Source organism: Molossus molossus, unplaced genomic scaffold (genome assembly GCF_014108415.1).
Source record: "Molossus molossus isolate mMolMol1 unplaced genomic scaffold, mMolMol1.p scaffold_m16_p_14, whole genome shotgun sequence".
Taxonomy (NCBI): domain Eukaryota; kingdom Metazoa; phylum Chordata; class Mammalia; order Chiroptera; family Molossidae; genus Molossus; species Molossus molossus.
The window spans coordinates 18,705,086-18,718,624 of record NW_023425349.1 but is presented as its reverse complement, the minus strand read 5'-3'; the positions used below and the strand labels follow the sequence as shown (position 1 = coordinate 18,718,624).

The window sequence follows — 13,539 nt, the reverse complement described above, 5'->3', positions numbered from 1 at the left end:
TGCTAATAAAGAAGCACACTTCTTACGATCTGTGTTGGTATTTTGAAAATGACATTTCCCTGGGATTTGTTTTCTCTGTAATCCTATGTACGTGTCGTGTTTTTCAACATTTAAAACTGGCACTCTGAGAAGGCATTCGCCAGTCTGCCAGAGGGGTCCATGGCGCAGAAAAGGGGAGAACCTCTGTCCCGAGCCAATGTGATTTTACAGCTGGGAGAATGGGGGTTCGGAGAAGAACGGGGCCGGCCCGCGTGCCAACTGGCTCTGGTCCCATGGATTTGGTTCTGTTTGGTGGAACAGGGACGCAGGTGCTCTGAAAAGGACTGACTGGAAAAATGTTCCTTATTTCAGATGCCACGAGGGTCACTAGTGCCTATGCAGAATTTATGTTTCTGGGGCGCAGGCTGAGGCCTCTCAGAAGGAAACAGGCTGTTCTTCTCAAGGGGAAAAGCAAACTCCAGCCTCGCTGTGCTCTCAGCTGCGCACTGGACAGCTTCCTCGGATGGGGCTACAGAGCCATTCTACTTGACAACGTACCTGCATACCTGGACCACACCCGACAACATACCTGCACACCCAACAGCACCTGATCATGTACATGCACACCTGACAGCACCTGATGATGTATCTCCACACCTAGCAGTGCCTAAAAATGTATGTGCACACCTGGACAGCACCTGTCAATGTACATGCACACCTGACACTGTATCTGCACACCCGGACAGCACCTGACACTGTAGCTGCACACCTGGACAGCACCTGACAATGTACCTGCACACCTGGACAGCACCTGACAATGTACCTGCACACCTGGACAGCACCTGACACTGTATCTGCACACCTGGACAGCACCTGACACTGTATCTGCACACCTGGACAGCACCTGACAATGTACCTGCACACCTGGACAGCACCTGACAATGTACCTGCACACCTGGACAGCACCTGACACTGTATCTGCACACCTGGACAGCACCTGACACTGTAGCTGCACACCTGGACAGCACCTGACAATGTACCTGCACACCTGGACAGCACCTGACAATGTACCTGCCTACCTAGACAGGGTTACCCTCATCCAGCGGCCCGTCTGAGCTCTCTCTACATACAGAAGAGGCATCTTAAAAGATGCAAACAGAATCATGTCACTTCCTGAGAACCCTCGTTGCTTTTAAAATTAAACCAGTCTCTGGCACCTCCTGCTGCTGACCCTCGCCCCTCTGCCCTTCAGTCTCAGCACTCTGGCCCCACCAACTCCCTGCAATTCCTTCAAGTGTCCACGGGTCTCCCAGTTCAGGGCTCTCGTCCAGCCCCATGCTACCTCGATAATGCCAACGCCTTCAGATCTCAGCTCAGACATCACTGCCCCAACCCCACACTCTCACGCCACCCTTCGGCCCTCTAATCAGAGTGTGAACTACGCAGAGGATGTAAGGACTTGCTAAGCTGCAGGAGGGCAGGCGCTAATGTCTCCTGCTCATGGCTACCAGCGCCCGGCTCAGAGTTCGGCAGGGAGGAGGCGCTCACGGAAGCTGGCCGAGTCCATGAGTGAGTGAACAGATGGGTTTCTTCTGCTCCTCTGGCCTGGATGAAGAGGGGCATGCGGCCCTCAGGGAGCAGGCTAGTGTAGCAAAGGGCTGACAGCCCCCCTCACCCTATTCTCACCTTCCCGCAGGGGAGAAGGGCAGTAAGGCCTCTGGAGGCCGAGGCCCCACCCCCACCCTTAGGCAGGCCCAGGGAGCCTCTCATGAGAGGCCCGGGGCGCAAACCTCTCCAATCCAGGTGAGAGGCTGTGGCTAGGGCTGGGGCAAGTTCCAGCTGCCACCCCCACCTCGGTGGCATCTGCTCTGAGTACAGGCTGGCACCTGTACAGCCCCTTTCCCCCGGCAGCGCCCTCTGCCAGCCTTTACTCTCAGCAGAACTGATTTCCGTGCACTCCACACATGCAAGTCTACTCCTGATCTCACTGAATCTGCATGACAGCCCGCAGATAGCTGGTCTCAGCACCAAGTGAACAGATGTGGAAACCGAGGCCCAAGGTGATGTGGCTACTCGTCAGGAGTCACGCGTGGGACCCCAGATCCCACGCACCGAGGCCCCTGGGCCGCGGGCCTGCTCGCACGAGCTGAAGAATCCAAGAACGGTCGGGCAGGCCTTCGTTCTCCAGCTCAGCTTTGCTGGCCGACATCTTCATGGGAGAAGAATGATATTGTTTGGAGGCTGCAAAAATTCCCAGGGCTGAGTCTCTATTAGACCATGGAAAATAAACACAGCCATCCATGGGGGAGGGCTGCATCTGATTTCCATTGATCGACTGCGTCTGGTTCGAGGGAACACGGCTGCGGGAGGAGCCAGGTTCGACCTGCGCTGGATAAACGTGCAGCACGAGCCGGGGCATTCGGGCAACATGGAAACTGGCTCCACTGGGGGCCGCCGTCTGGGGCATCTGGGTCACTGATAGCCAGCTGCCTGCCACCTTGCCTGTCTGAGCGCCAGGCAAAGGACATTTTCCTATGACAATGTTTAGACGGCCGGAACGTTGGAAGAGAATCCCGAGTAGCTGGGGATGCGGTTTCATCTCAGTTTCTGCCACATGTTTCCTGGGCCCCCACTCTGTTCCAGACCCTGGGCTGGCCTGGGAAACAGACAGGAGAATGGTGTGGTCCCTGCCCGCACCCCACCACCTCTCCCTGGTACTGGGGGAGACAAACTCCGGAAGAGGGTGGAGCACCGTGACAGCATTTTAACGGAGGTATAAAAAGCACAGGAGCTCCGTGAGGTCAGGGATTTGGGCCACGAGAAAGACAGTTTTAGGCTGCTGTCCATGCAGACTGCGGGGTTCCTCAGCATCACTGCAGCCAAAGCTCACTAGTACGTGGTGGTGTTGCAGACCGGAGCCTGGCACTGACTTAGTGGTGAATACATATTATCTGCAGGCTCAGTCCCTGGAGCAATGCTGCAGCCCTCGTCCAAGTGCTCGGAGGAGGGGTGGGAAGAGAGAGTTGCCATTCCTTTCTGTGCCTCCTCTCGGGCATTTCCCAGCACCTCCCAACACAGAGAGGAGTTGGAGTTAGAGGAGCCTTGGGGTGGGGTGGGGGTCTGCCCTGGTCATACAGGTGGGGAGACTGAGGCTGACGGTGGCTGAAGGGCTTTCCTGAAGGCACGCTGCATGGTAGGGACAGAGCAGAGGAAGGACGGGGGGCTCCCGATGCCCAGGATGGGGCCTGGTGCCCTGTACTCCTGCAGGAGGGACTTCCAGGAGGAGGCATTTCTGTTCTGTGGCTCCACACACAGGTGGAATGAGGTGTCCAGTCTGAGCCCTGCTGTGTGTGTGGACGGAGGGGTCCCAGGAGACACCAAGGCCGGGACTAACCAGGTAATGGGAAGAGCTCCTCGTTACATCTCTTAGCAGCTCGGGCTGCACAACCTCCCTCCTGGGACTGAACCTGTTCCTGGTACAAACCCACCCTCATCTATTCTCAGCTGTCAGAGGCATCTGTTCAAACTAAGTCAGACCATGTCAGCCTGGCTCTACCCTGCCAGAGGCTCGCATCTCCCTCAGAGTCAGTCAGAGTCCTCAGCACCCGACCTGCACTGCCCTTCCCTGCACCTACCCACGCTCCCGCCTCACGGTCCCTTGGACTTCGCTGGGACACTCAGGGATCTCGCGCTGTTCCCCGATTGAGGCGCAGTGGGCATGGATATCCCCCACCTCTTCCCGTCTGCACTCAGGTGTCACTTCCTGACCACCCCAACCCCTCCCCAAGTCCCTCTCCTGGTTTATTTTTCTCCTTAGCACTTTTTACCATGTATACCATGTATTTCAGTTGTTTGTCTCGCTTACATCCCGGCAGGACCCTACATCCCATAACGGAAAGGGTCTCTTTGTTGTTCATTACCGTGTCCCAGCACCCGGAACTGTATACAGCAAGTGGCAAGCACCCGGTCAGCATTGTTAACAGCAGGAAGGAGGGAGGGAGGGAGGAGAGGCAGACAGACCGTGTTAACAAGAATCTGGGTGGGCTCCTCCAGGGAGGCATCGCAACCAGGCGCCAGGGGTTAGCAGCAGCCGCTCAGAGGCCAGCAGGCCGGGCGAATGCTGACTACCACGCTCTGGCTGAGAGACCCTGCGCAAGTCCCTGCTCCTCTCTGAGCTTCGGCTTTCTCCTCTGTCCAGTGGACATCAGAGCAGTATTGGCACACGTAGCTCCTGGGAGGGCCAGAGAAGCTACGACTGGAAAGCACTATCGCGGTGCCTCGGAGAACGCCCGGCAGGTGCCAGCTACTGTTATCATCAGGAAAGGCCAGGCCCTGTGCCGAGCACAGGACGCAGTGGCGACTCCAGACACCGCCACTGCCTTCAGACAGCCCGTGGTCAAGGCGGGTCACTGGCCAGGCTGGTACAGAGGTTAGAACATGAGACAAGAGCCATGACAAAGAGAAGCCCAGGGCTGGAGGAACCACTCAAAGTTATCCCCTTTGAGAGAATCAGGGAAGTCTACTTGGAAGAGGTGGCATGTGAGCTGAAGGCCAAAGCACACACAGAGGACAGCCAGGCCACGTAGAGTGGGAAGGAGAACATCCAGACCGGTAGAGGTCAGACATATGAAAGGCCAAGAGGCCTCTCAACAGCTGTACGGCCCAGAAATGACCATCCCCATTTTATACATCCTAAACCTGAGCTCAGAGAGGTGAAACCACTTCCTGAGGTCACACAGCAAGGAAGTGGCAGAACTGGGATTTGAACAGAGGGCATTCTCATTCCAAAGCCTGAGAAAACCTGGGAGAGAGAATGAACACCAAGAACCCCAGGTTCCCTCTGGGGCTGAGTGCAGACATAGGGGGGTGGCGGGTGGAAAGGGCCACGGCCCCTACCTCTGCCCCAACTAAAGGACTCCCAAAGCCCCACCCGGCCGAATGGATGGTACCTCCATCAGGTCTATAAGCCACAGCAGCCGCTCCTGGGGAGAAAGGATGGACAAAAGGTAAAAAGAAAAATATTTCAAATAAATATTAGGGATGGGGTGGGCACAGCAAAACCCCCCAAACACATGCATGCATGCATGCACACGTGCACACAAGCGCGCACACACACACAAATGCAGAGGCAAAATAAACACGATTCTCTTTTCTCTTCACACTGAATGCTTTGGGCAGAGAGAGCAGAGGGATGGGAACAAGAGGCCCCTTTGCTGCAGCCATCTCTACCTCATTCTAACTGCCCCTTGAAGGAAGCCAGGGGTCCTCCCTGCTCTGCAGAGATGACAGGGCCTTCCCAAGGGCCTTCAGAAGATGGTCATTCACCTTGGGGCAACCCCGGGACTTTCCAGCAGGTGGCGCTGGGGTCTACCCATTTGGCTAGAGAAGGGAAGTGACTTGTCCAAGGTCACACCTGCCAATGAAAGGCAGGGCCTGAAGGAGGACCCTGTTCAGAAGACTTGACCAGTGAAGACCTAGATTTCCGAGAGGCCCAAGCCCTGTGGTGGCAGAGAAGCTCCGAGTCTGAGAAACTGGGCCCTGGCTGTGCGTGGAGGGCACCTGGGGCAGGATGAAGGTCGGAGCAGGTGTGGCAGGTCCTCAGCCCAGCACTTTCCAGAAGCCTCCAGGTGTCTGCCAGGCGCTGGGTGCCCACCCTCAGGGCAGTTTTCCAAGCACAGAGAGAACAGAGGCTCCATCTCCCTCGGGTCAGCAGCCTCTCTGGGGTGCTGGCACTAGCAGGGAGGTGCTCATCATTTAATCCTCCCCAGCGCTGGGAAAGCGGCATCACTGCCCCAGAACAAGAGGGGAAACAGAGGCACTGAAGGGTCAAGTGACCTTTCCACACTCCCCTCCTGCCTGGGCAGCTCCCTCTCAGGACCCCCCTCTGCCAGCTCACCCTGGTCTTGGTGAGTCCTAATCCGACATGCATGTGCTATCTGGGGGTCACAGACTCCCACAGCTGTTCACATCTGAGAAATGTGGGGACCCCTCCATTTGTCCCCCAAACTCCCCACTCAGTCATCCCATGGCCTTTCTGCAGTCTGCCTTCCCCAGGGTGCCCCGATCTGCAGGGTCTCTCTGGCGGAGCGGGGTCAGCTGCCATGCCTGTGGCCCAGACTGGCTATGAGTGGCATTCTCAGGGACGGGAGAGACCCCTCAGCTGAGACAAGGTCACTGCAGGCCAATGCTGAGCTGGGGCTGGGATCCCCGGCCAGAGCCCCTCCCAGGCATAATAGTCACCTTGACGCTCTCTAGTCCTGCAGCCTAACCTGCCCTCAGGGCCTCCGGCTGCTGCAGCCAGAGCGAAGGACCTCAGGCCATGTTACCCATGGGAAACAGGCTCAGAGAAGCCGGGGCTAAGCCTGCATCTCCTTCTCCCAGGCTAGCACGCCCCCCATCTCACCATCCCAGAATCAGAGCCTGAAATCCCCCTGGCCTCAGTCTTTAGAGAAGTGACTCAGGACGCCTGAAACTCATGTGGACATCATCAAGGCCCATCAGAGTGTCCACAGAGCCGAACACGCAGCCCCAGGTTGGGGACAGCCTCCTTCCTGCCCCAGAAGTGACCTGCTGGTCCCAAAGCATGGCACTGCCTCCCCTGCTGCCACACCAGACCCTAGGGAATGCACAGCAGCTCCCAGGTCACCCCAGGAAGGGACACGGACTCCTGGGGATGAAGGTGACTCAGAATGGTAGGGGTAGGAGGCAGAGGAGTGGAAGTTCCCCCAGACATTCAGGTTCTCAGAGCTTGAAAACAGCCACTCTGGGAGCTGGGGTCTGCACAGGAGAGTGTGCCCACTCGGGGCTGCTTCCGGTGGCTGCGAGCGCTCCGTGCCCGCTGCCTGTGCCACCTGTGTCTGCAGCCCTGCACGTCGCTGCACCCTTGAGCTCCTGCTCCTCCAACGGCACAGCTGCCCCAGTCCAACTGAGACTCCACCTGTAAGAGCTCCCGTTTCAAGGTCTGGGAGCAATAGTGCTTAAGAAACTCGACTGTCCCTTCCCTTTCCATGGACAGTGGTGAGGAATGACCCAGACAGGGGAGCATGGAGCCCAGTCAGATCTCCTGATTCCCAGCTGGCTCTCCCGCTCACCCCTAAAATGGGCGGTAATAACTTTTTTCCCCATGATGGACAGCAAGGCATTTCCTCTGCCTCTTCCTTGCAAGACCTCCTGGGGTTCATTTGCCTCTGAGCATCCTGGGGGCAGAACCAGGCCCTGAGAGGGACCAGATGCTTTTTGGGGTTAGGGGGGACAGAGGGTGCTGGAGAGTGTAGGAGAATATCAGGCTGATTGTGGGGCTTCATGACAAGAGGCCGTGCCCAGCAAAGACCCAATCACCAGCCCTCTGCTGTGAATGCACCACCCAGTTTCTCACGGGAGCCTCCCACAAATCAGAATTATCTTTTCTACTCGTCTCCTTACCTGTGAGTTGTACCTTTCTCCCCCAGCCCAGCCCCCCAGACCGAGAGCCCCAGGAGCCAGGGCCATATCTGGTTTTCTCTTGGAGCCCTTGCCTGGTACACAGCAGGCACTTGGCCGTCATGAGGCTTTTACAGGTGAAGAGTCTGCGCCCAGAAAGGCAGAGCGCCGCGGGGCGGCGCTGCTAGGACTTGGACCCGGTGGGTCTCACTCCAAAGCCAGACAGTCGGCCCTCGGTATCCGTGGGGGATGGGTTTCAGGACCCCACATGGATACCAAGATCCCTGGAAGCTCAGGTCCCTCCTAGGAAACGCAGTGTGGGCCAGAGCTGTCCCTGCACGGAGGCCGCAGCAGAGCAGGCCCGCACCGCTTCACTCCCGCGGATCCCGCGGAGCGCTCCACGCGCCGCAGATTCGTTTCGCTTTTTGGAGCTTTTTGGGATTTTCGTTTTTCCACATTATTTTCAATCCATGGCTGGCTGAGCCCACGATGGGAAACCCATGGATACGGAGGGATGGCTGTATCGTGACTTCCCCACGGGCCACTGCCCGGGCACAGCGGGGACACTCACCCTGGCCGAGCTGACGGTGGTGGAGGTGCCATGGCTGCCCGTGGACGAACCTGTGTCACTGTAGGAGACCATGGAGTAGGTGTCGCCGGCCCCGGGGCCAGGGGGCTGCCGCGCCTTCATGGACTCGATCTCCCGCCTCAGCACCAGGTGGTCAAAGCGGTCCAGGTCTTGCGGGGAAATGGTGCCCCTCACCTCAGACAGGAGCGAGAACTGGAGGCAGGGACAAGTGGGGCACTCAGCAGGGAGCCCCACCAGCAGGCGGGATGGCCCCCTGCTACCCCAAATGACCTGCATGCAAACTTGACCACTGGCCTCCCCTCCTTAACCCTCAGTGGCTCCCCATTGTCCTCGGGAGAAAGTCCAACACCTTAGCCTGGATGCTGGGCCAGCATCATCTGTCTCCTGCCCCCTGGCATCTTAACACGCGTGACTGCAACAACCAGCACACACACGGAAGCCCCCGGCCGCCCCTCCCCCTACTTCTCTCCAGATGGCATTGCCTCTGTGCTGTCTCCCAAGCGTAACCACGCCCAGTGGCTTCATCACTTCTTCCTCTGGCAGCCTCAGCACCTGACTTCCACTAAGCAGGGCTCTCAGAGCCGGCAGCACGCAGTCACCCGGGGGCTCGCAAACACTGCCTGCCCACAGGTGTGCAGAGTTAACCAGGCCGGGTGGGGCCCAGGCATTGCTTCTAATGAGCAATGCAGGTGACTCTAAATGTGCACTCAGCACCGAAAGCCACCGCGTTAGCTAGGGCCCCAGTCACAGCAGACCTGAACTGACTGCCTCTCTAGGAGTCTGTGGGCTTCCCAGGGCGGGAGGGAGGGGGGGTGCTCAGTTTAGGCCTAACTCCTTGTGGGTTCTGAGTAAAGGAGTGGGGACCGTGGGAGGAAGGGAGGGGGGCAGGGCCCTTGAGGAGGCAGCCACGCCCCACCAGCCCCTGCCAGCCTCTCCCTTGCCCGGGGGGTGCAGGTCACCTTGGCGTGGGTGTTGAGAAGCTCGAACAGGGCCATGACGAGGGCCTCCACGGAGACACTCCCGCCGCGGTACTGCTCCAGGTAGTAGGCCATGGTGGCACGCTCCTGCTCATTCAGCAGGTGCCGCGCCTGCTCCTCCAGCAGCACACGCGTCTGGTTCCCCAGGCTGCTCAGGGTCACCTGGGAGCCGGCTGGCCCCTTGTAAAACCCCAGCTGAAAGACAGGAAGACAGAGTGCTCGCGAGCCGAGTGGCCGGGCCAAGCCAGCGACCATGCTGCCAAGGCACGAGGCCGGTCCCTCGGGTCGTGCCCCACCCCACCCCCAGCCCCCATAGACCTGCAGGACATGTTACCCGTATGTTCCCAGTGTATGTGGCCTCGTGCAGTTCAAGAGCATTTTGTGGCTTACATGGCGTGTGTTATCTTATCAGACCCTCGTCACCTTTCAGAGGGGAGCGATATTATTAGGGTTCCCATTTGACTCTCTAGGTTTCAGTATCTCCCTTGATAAACTAGGGATGATAGTAACTTTATTTCCAAAATGCAGCTTAGATCAGCACACACGTATTCCGGCCCCTCCTGCCACTGCCTTGCCCACATCAGCTGTCTACGATGCCGTGGCTGTCCCCCTGCCTCTCCCGGTCACCTACACACAGCTGCTGAGATGGTCACGCAGAAACACAGATCTCTTCACTTTGCTCCCTGCTTAAGCCTTTCAATGGTACCCCATCATTCTAGGTAAGAAGCCAAACCTCTCGGGGCCCCCAGCCCCGTGATCTGGCCATCCCACCTGCTGTCATCCTGGCCCCCACTCCCCTTGCTCACTGCGCTCCCCGACTCTCCCTTCCTCCCGCGAGCCAAGCCCTCTGCCTGCCTCAGGGCCCCCGCAGTGACCTCTGACCGGGCCAGCCCCCTCCTGCTCCTGCCCCAGGCTTCGATCTCACTCACTTCTATCTGACATTCAGCTCACAGCCCAAATATCATGTCACTACTCCGGACAGCCTCTGCCCTGTGTAAAGTAGGCGTCTCCTCTGTTACTCTCATAACCTAGCCTTGATGGCAGCGAACATCTTTTGTGATGAGATATGTCTGTGGGTTGTTCTGTTTCCATGAGTATCTCCTTCACTGGGGGTGACCTCCTCGAGGGCAGGGACCTGATCGGTTCTGTTCATGGCCATTGACCCCCATGTCTGGGGTGGGGTGGGGTGCCCAGAACCTGGTGGCACTCACAGACATGTGTGGAGTGGAAAATGGACAGTCAGCGGGCTGCCCAAATGAATGAGATCATGTATGTGAGTCACACACACATGCCAGGTCCAGAGCTCCCCCCAAGGACGCCCGCAGATGGACAGCACCCTACCTTGTCTGTCCCTTCCATGGTGGGATCCCCAGGAAACCTATCAGGAAAGACGAGCGTGTTCAGCTGCACGGCGGAGCGATGCAGACAGGAAGGGGTTGCTCTGCAGCCGGATGGGCAAAGCTTTGGGAGAACCGTGGCCTCCACTCGCTGGGGCTACGGAAGGGAACATGGACCCCTGGACGGATGGGTGGCTCCTGGCCTCCCGTCAACCACGTGGGCAACAATTCTAAATCCAGGCGAGTGGCCCCCCGGGTTTTTTCCAACCCTACAGGGCCAGGCAGGTAACACGAGGAGAGGAGAGAACAGGGGCAATGGACTTGTGGCCGGGGTCAGGCCACCCTAGGAAGGGGGGACAGGGGTGAACCGCAGCACTGAAGACACAACTCTCAGAGGCAGCTAAGTCCCAGCACATCTGCATGGAAAAAAAGTGGGGTCAAGCTGCTGGAATTCCAGATTTTTAAGAAGCAGCCAGAAATCCAGATTTTCAAAAACAGGAAACCCAGAATCTTTAAAAATGTGGGCAACCAATTTTTTTTTAAAAAGATGATAATACTGTGTAGGTGAAAAGAGAGAGAGAGAAGAGAGAGCTATTCTGGGGTGTCCATGGCCTGAGAGGGCACCCCCGAGTCTGAGACTGCTGATGGAGACCCAAAGGGGACGCATTCCAACATCAGCAACTACTGAGCCATGCGGCAGCTGACCCTCATTCTGAGACTCCATGAGACTCCCATTCACAGGTCTGGGAGGGGGGCAGGCACTTTCCAGATGAAGCAACTAAGCGTCCAGACTAAGTTAAGTGACTTTCCAGAGGCAAATGAAGAGCAAGAAAGCCCGACTGTGGAGGTCAGCTTTCCACGGGGGCCGGGCCAGGGGCGCAGAGGGGGCGTGCCAAGGTCATGCGCGGAAAGGAAAGGGACCCAGGTGCTGGGACCCCAGGCTGAGAACTGTGCAATCTTTACAGATCAAGATGTGGGGGAGGGACGTGGAGGGACGGAAGGGGGCATAACTGGCTCTCAGAGTGGCCCTCGGTGCCGAGGCTCGGAGTAAGCAGTGTGACCTGACCCTGCTGAGTTCGAGGCGGTGTCCCCGATCCGGGAACTGGCAATCCACTTGGTCTCGTCCACCGTAGTGCGGGCGTGGGGCAGCCTCCCGACGTCCTTCACCGTCAGGATGAGGTGCTGGGATGACTTGAGCAGCTTGACCGCCTCGTCGTGCAGGATGTTGAGAAAGCTCTGCCCGTTCACCTCGAGAATCTGGTCCCCGACCTGCCAAGATCACAACACAACAGTCCCCTGGCTGTCTGCGGGACACAGGCTCGTGCCTGGAGCGTCAGAGTCCTGACCCCATTCTCCTCCTGGTCAGTCTGCCAAGGAGGCCACCGAGGCTCAGAGAGGCCGTGCGGATACCTGAGGGATACTCAGCAAGTCAGCGGCAGAGACACCCTCCGATCCTGAGCCTGAGCCCGTGCTCCTGCCTCTGGAAAGGGCCACTTCTGCCCTGGCTGGTTTGGCTCGGCAGTTAGAGCGCCGGCCCGTGGACCAGAGAGTCCCGGGTTCGATTCCGGCTAAGGGCATGTACCTCAGTTGCGGTCCGTCCGTGGCCCCGGTTGGGGTCGTGCGGGTGGCAACCAGTCAATGTGTCTCTCTCACATCGATGCCCCCGCCACTCTGTCTGAAGATAAATGTAAAAATATCCTCAGGTGAGGATTAAAAAAAAAAAAGAAAAAAAGGGTCACTTCCTCTTGACCTACAATCGTTTGAGGGGTGGGGCCACAACCCGCTTCCCAAGGGCCCCCTTGTCCAGAGGACAACAGTCATCTCGGGGGTGGGCTGGGTGGGACAGGAGGCGGGAAGGTGTGCTTCCGTCACTCCTGCGCTTCTCCGGGGCTCAGTTGTACCCCAAGCATGCATTCTTACACTACCTTAAGATGTAAACAACATTTTAATTTACTCAAGAAAACAGGCAGTAAATGAGAAAACCAGCCTCCCGTTAAAGCAGTAGCATATTGCTTGGATTCTTGCAACAAGCCGGGAGTTTTATTTTGTAATTTAAAAACACATTTTTTTTAATGAAAGGATTTAAAAAAAAAAAAAACAACCTAGCCCTGGCCGGTGTGGCTCAGTGGTTAGAGCGTTGGCCCGCGCACCAAAGGGTTGTGGGTTTGGGTCCTGGTGAAAGGCACATACTGGGTTGCAGGTTTGATCCTGGCTGGGGTTGGGTGCGTGTGGGAGGCAACCAATCAATGTCTCTCGCTCTCTTTCCCCCTTCCTCTCTCCCTTTCACTCTCTCTAAAAATCAATGGAAAAAATATCTTCTGGTGAGGATTAACAAAAGACAAAAACAAAAAACAAAAAACCCTAGCCTGCCAATAAAAATAAATACGTGACAAAAATAGTAGCGGTTGCTGGGAACCTCTGTAGCGTGAGCCGGGCACGTGTGCAAGACTGCGGCTCACCTACACTGGGAAGGCCTGGCTCCTTCCTGTCTCCGACGGGGCACTGCGGCCCACGGCCGGGAGGGCTGCCCAGGTCACCCCACCACGGCCTTGAAGGTAGCCCCAGAGCGCCAGTGATCCATGCTGCTTCTCCTTCTCCCCGCTTCCCTTCCTGCGGACGGCTCCTGATCAACCCCAGGAGGGCTCCCGCATTTTTCAAAGCAAATTCAGAAAAGGTGAGCCAAACGGGGATTTGGGAGAGAAGAAGATGTGAGGAGGAGGCTGAGAACTGAACCCTGGTCCCGTTTCCTGTCTTTCTTGAGCACCTCGGCTGCAGCCGGAGTCTCCAATAGAGGGGTTACAAATTCAGACCCTCCCCTCTGCACCAGCACTGCCCTGCACAGAAGGCGGTGCAGCCCTGTCTCCAGGACCCCATCAGCAACGCTTCCTGCACCCCGGCAGGTGCCCGGCTCCGTGCTGGGGTGCGGGGTGAACGCAGCAGACAAGGCTCCTGCGGCCCAGGCGCGTGGGCTCGGCTTTGCACCGTCACTGGGTTTTCCATCAGCCTCTCCATACTGTATCCCCAGGACCCCGCATACAGTGGGAATTCAATAAAAATCCATCATGTGAACGAAACGTCGGACACCCATTCCCCTCCATTCCTAGCTCTGGGACCATTCCTGCCCCAGCCCAGGGGGGACCAACACATTACACCAGTCTGGAGCCCCGAATTTCAAACCGCTATTGATGAGATGCTGACGGTGTACCAGGCACCTTCTCTGTCCCGCTACATTTTTTCT

General features: G+C 57.5%; 1 protein-coding gene across 4 annotated transcripts in view; it reads right to left on the bottom strand.

The window, feature by feature from the left end:
• The window catches only part of WHRN (whirlin), an 81,401-nt gene that overhangs the window by 11,523 nt on the left and 56,339 nt on the right, over positions 1-13,539 (bottom strand). For 2 of the 4 annotated variants that reach the window (XM_036261472.1, XM_036261474.1), the window contains exons 4-8: positions 11,368-11,570; positions 10,306-10,342; positions 8,947-9,159; positions 7,970-8,179; positions 4,929-4,961 (exon numbers count right to left, since the gene is read on the bottom strand). In XM_036261472.1, coding sequence (XP_036117365.1) covers positions 4,929-4,961; positions 7,970-8,179; positions 8,947-9,159; positions 10,306-10,342; positions 11,368-11,570 — 696 coding nt within the window. The remainder of the gene's footprint in view (positions 1-4,928; positions 4,962-7,969; positions 8,180-8,946; positions 9,160-10,305; positions 10,343-11,367; positions 11,571-13,539) is intronic. The other 2 variants (XM_036261475.1, XM_036261476.1) reach the window with 1 other exon arrangement.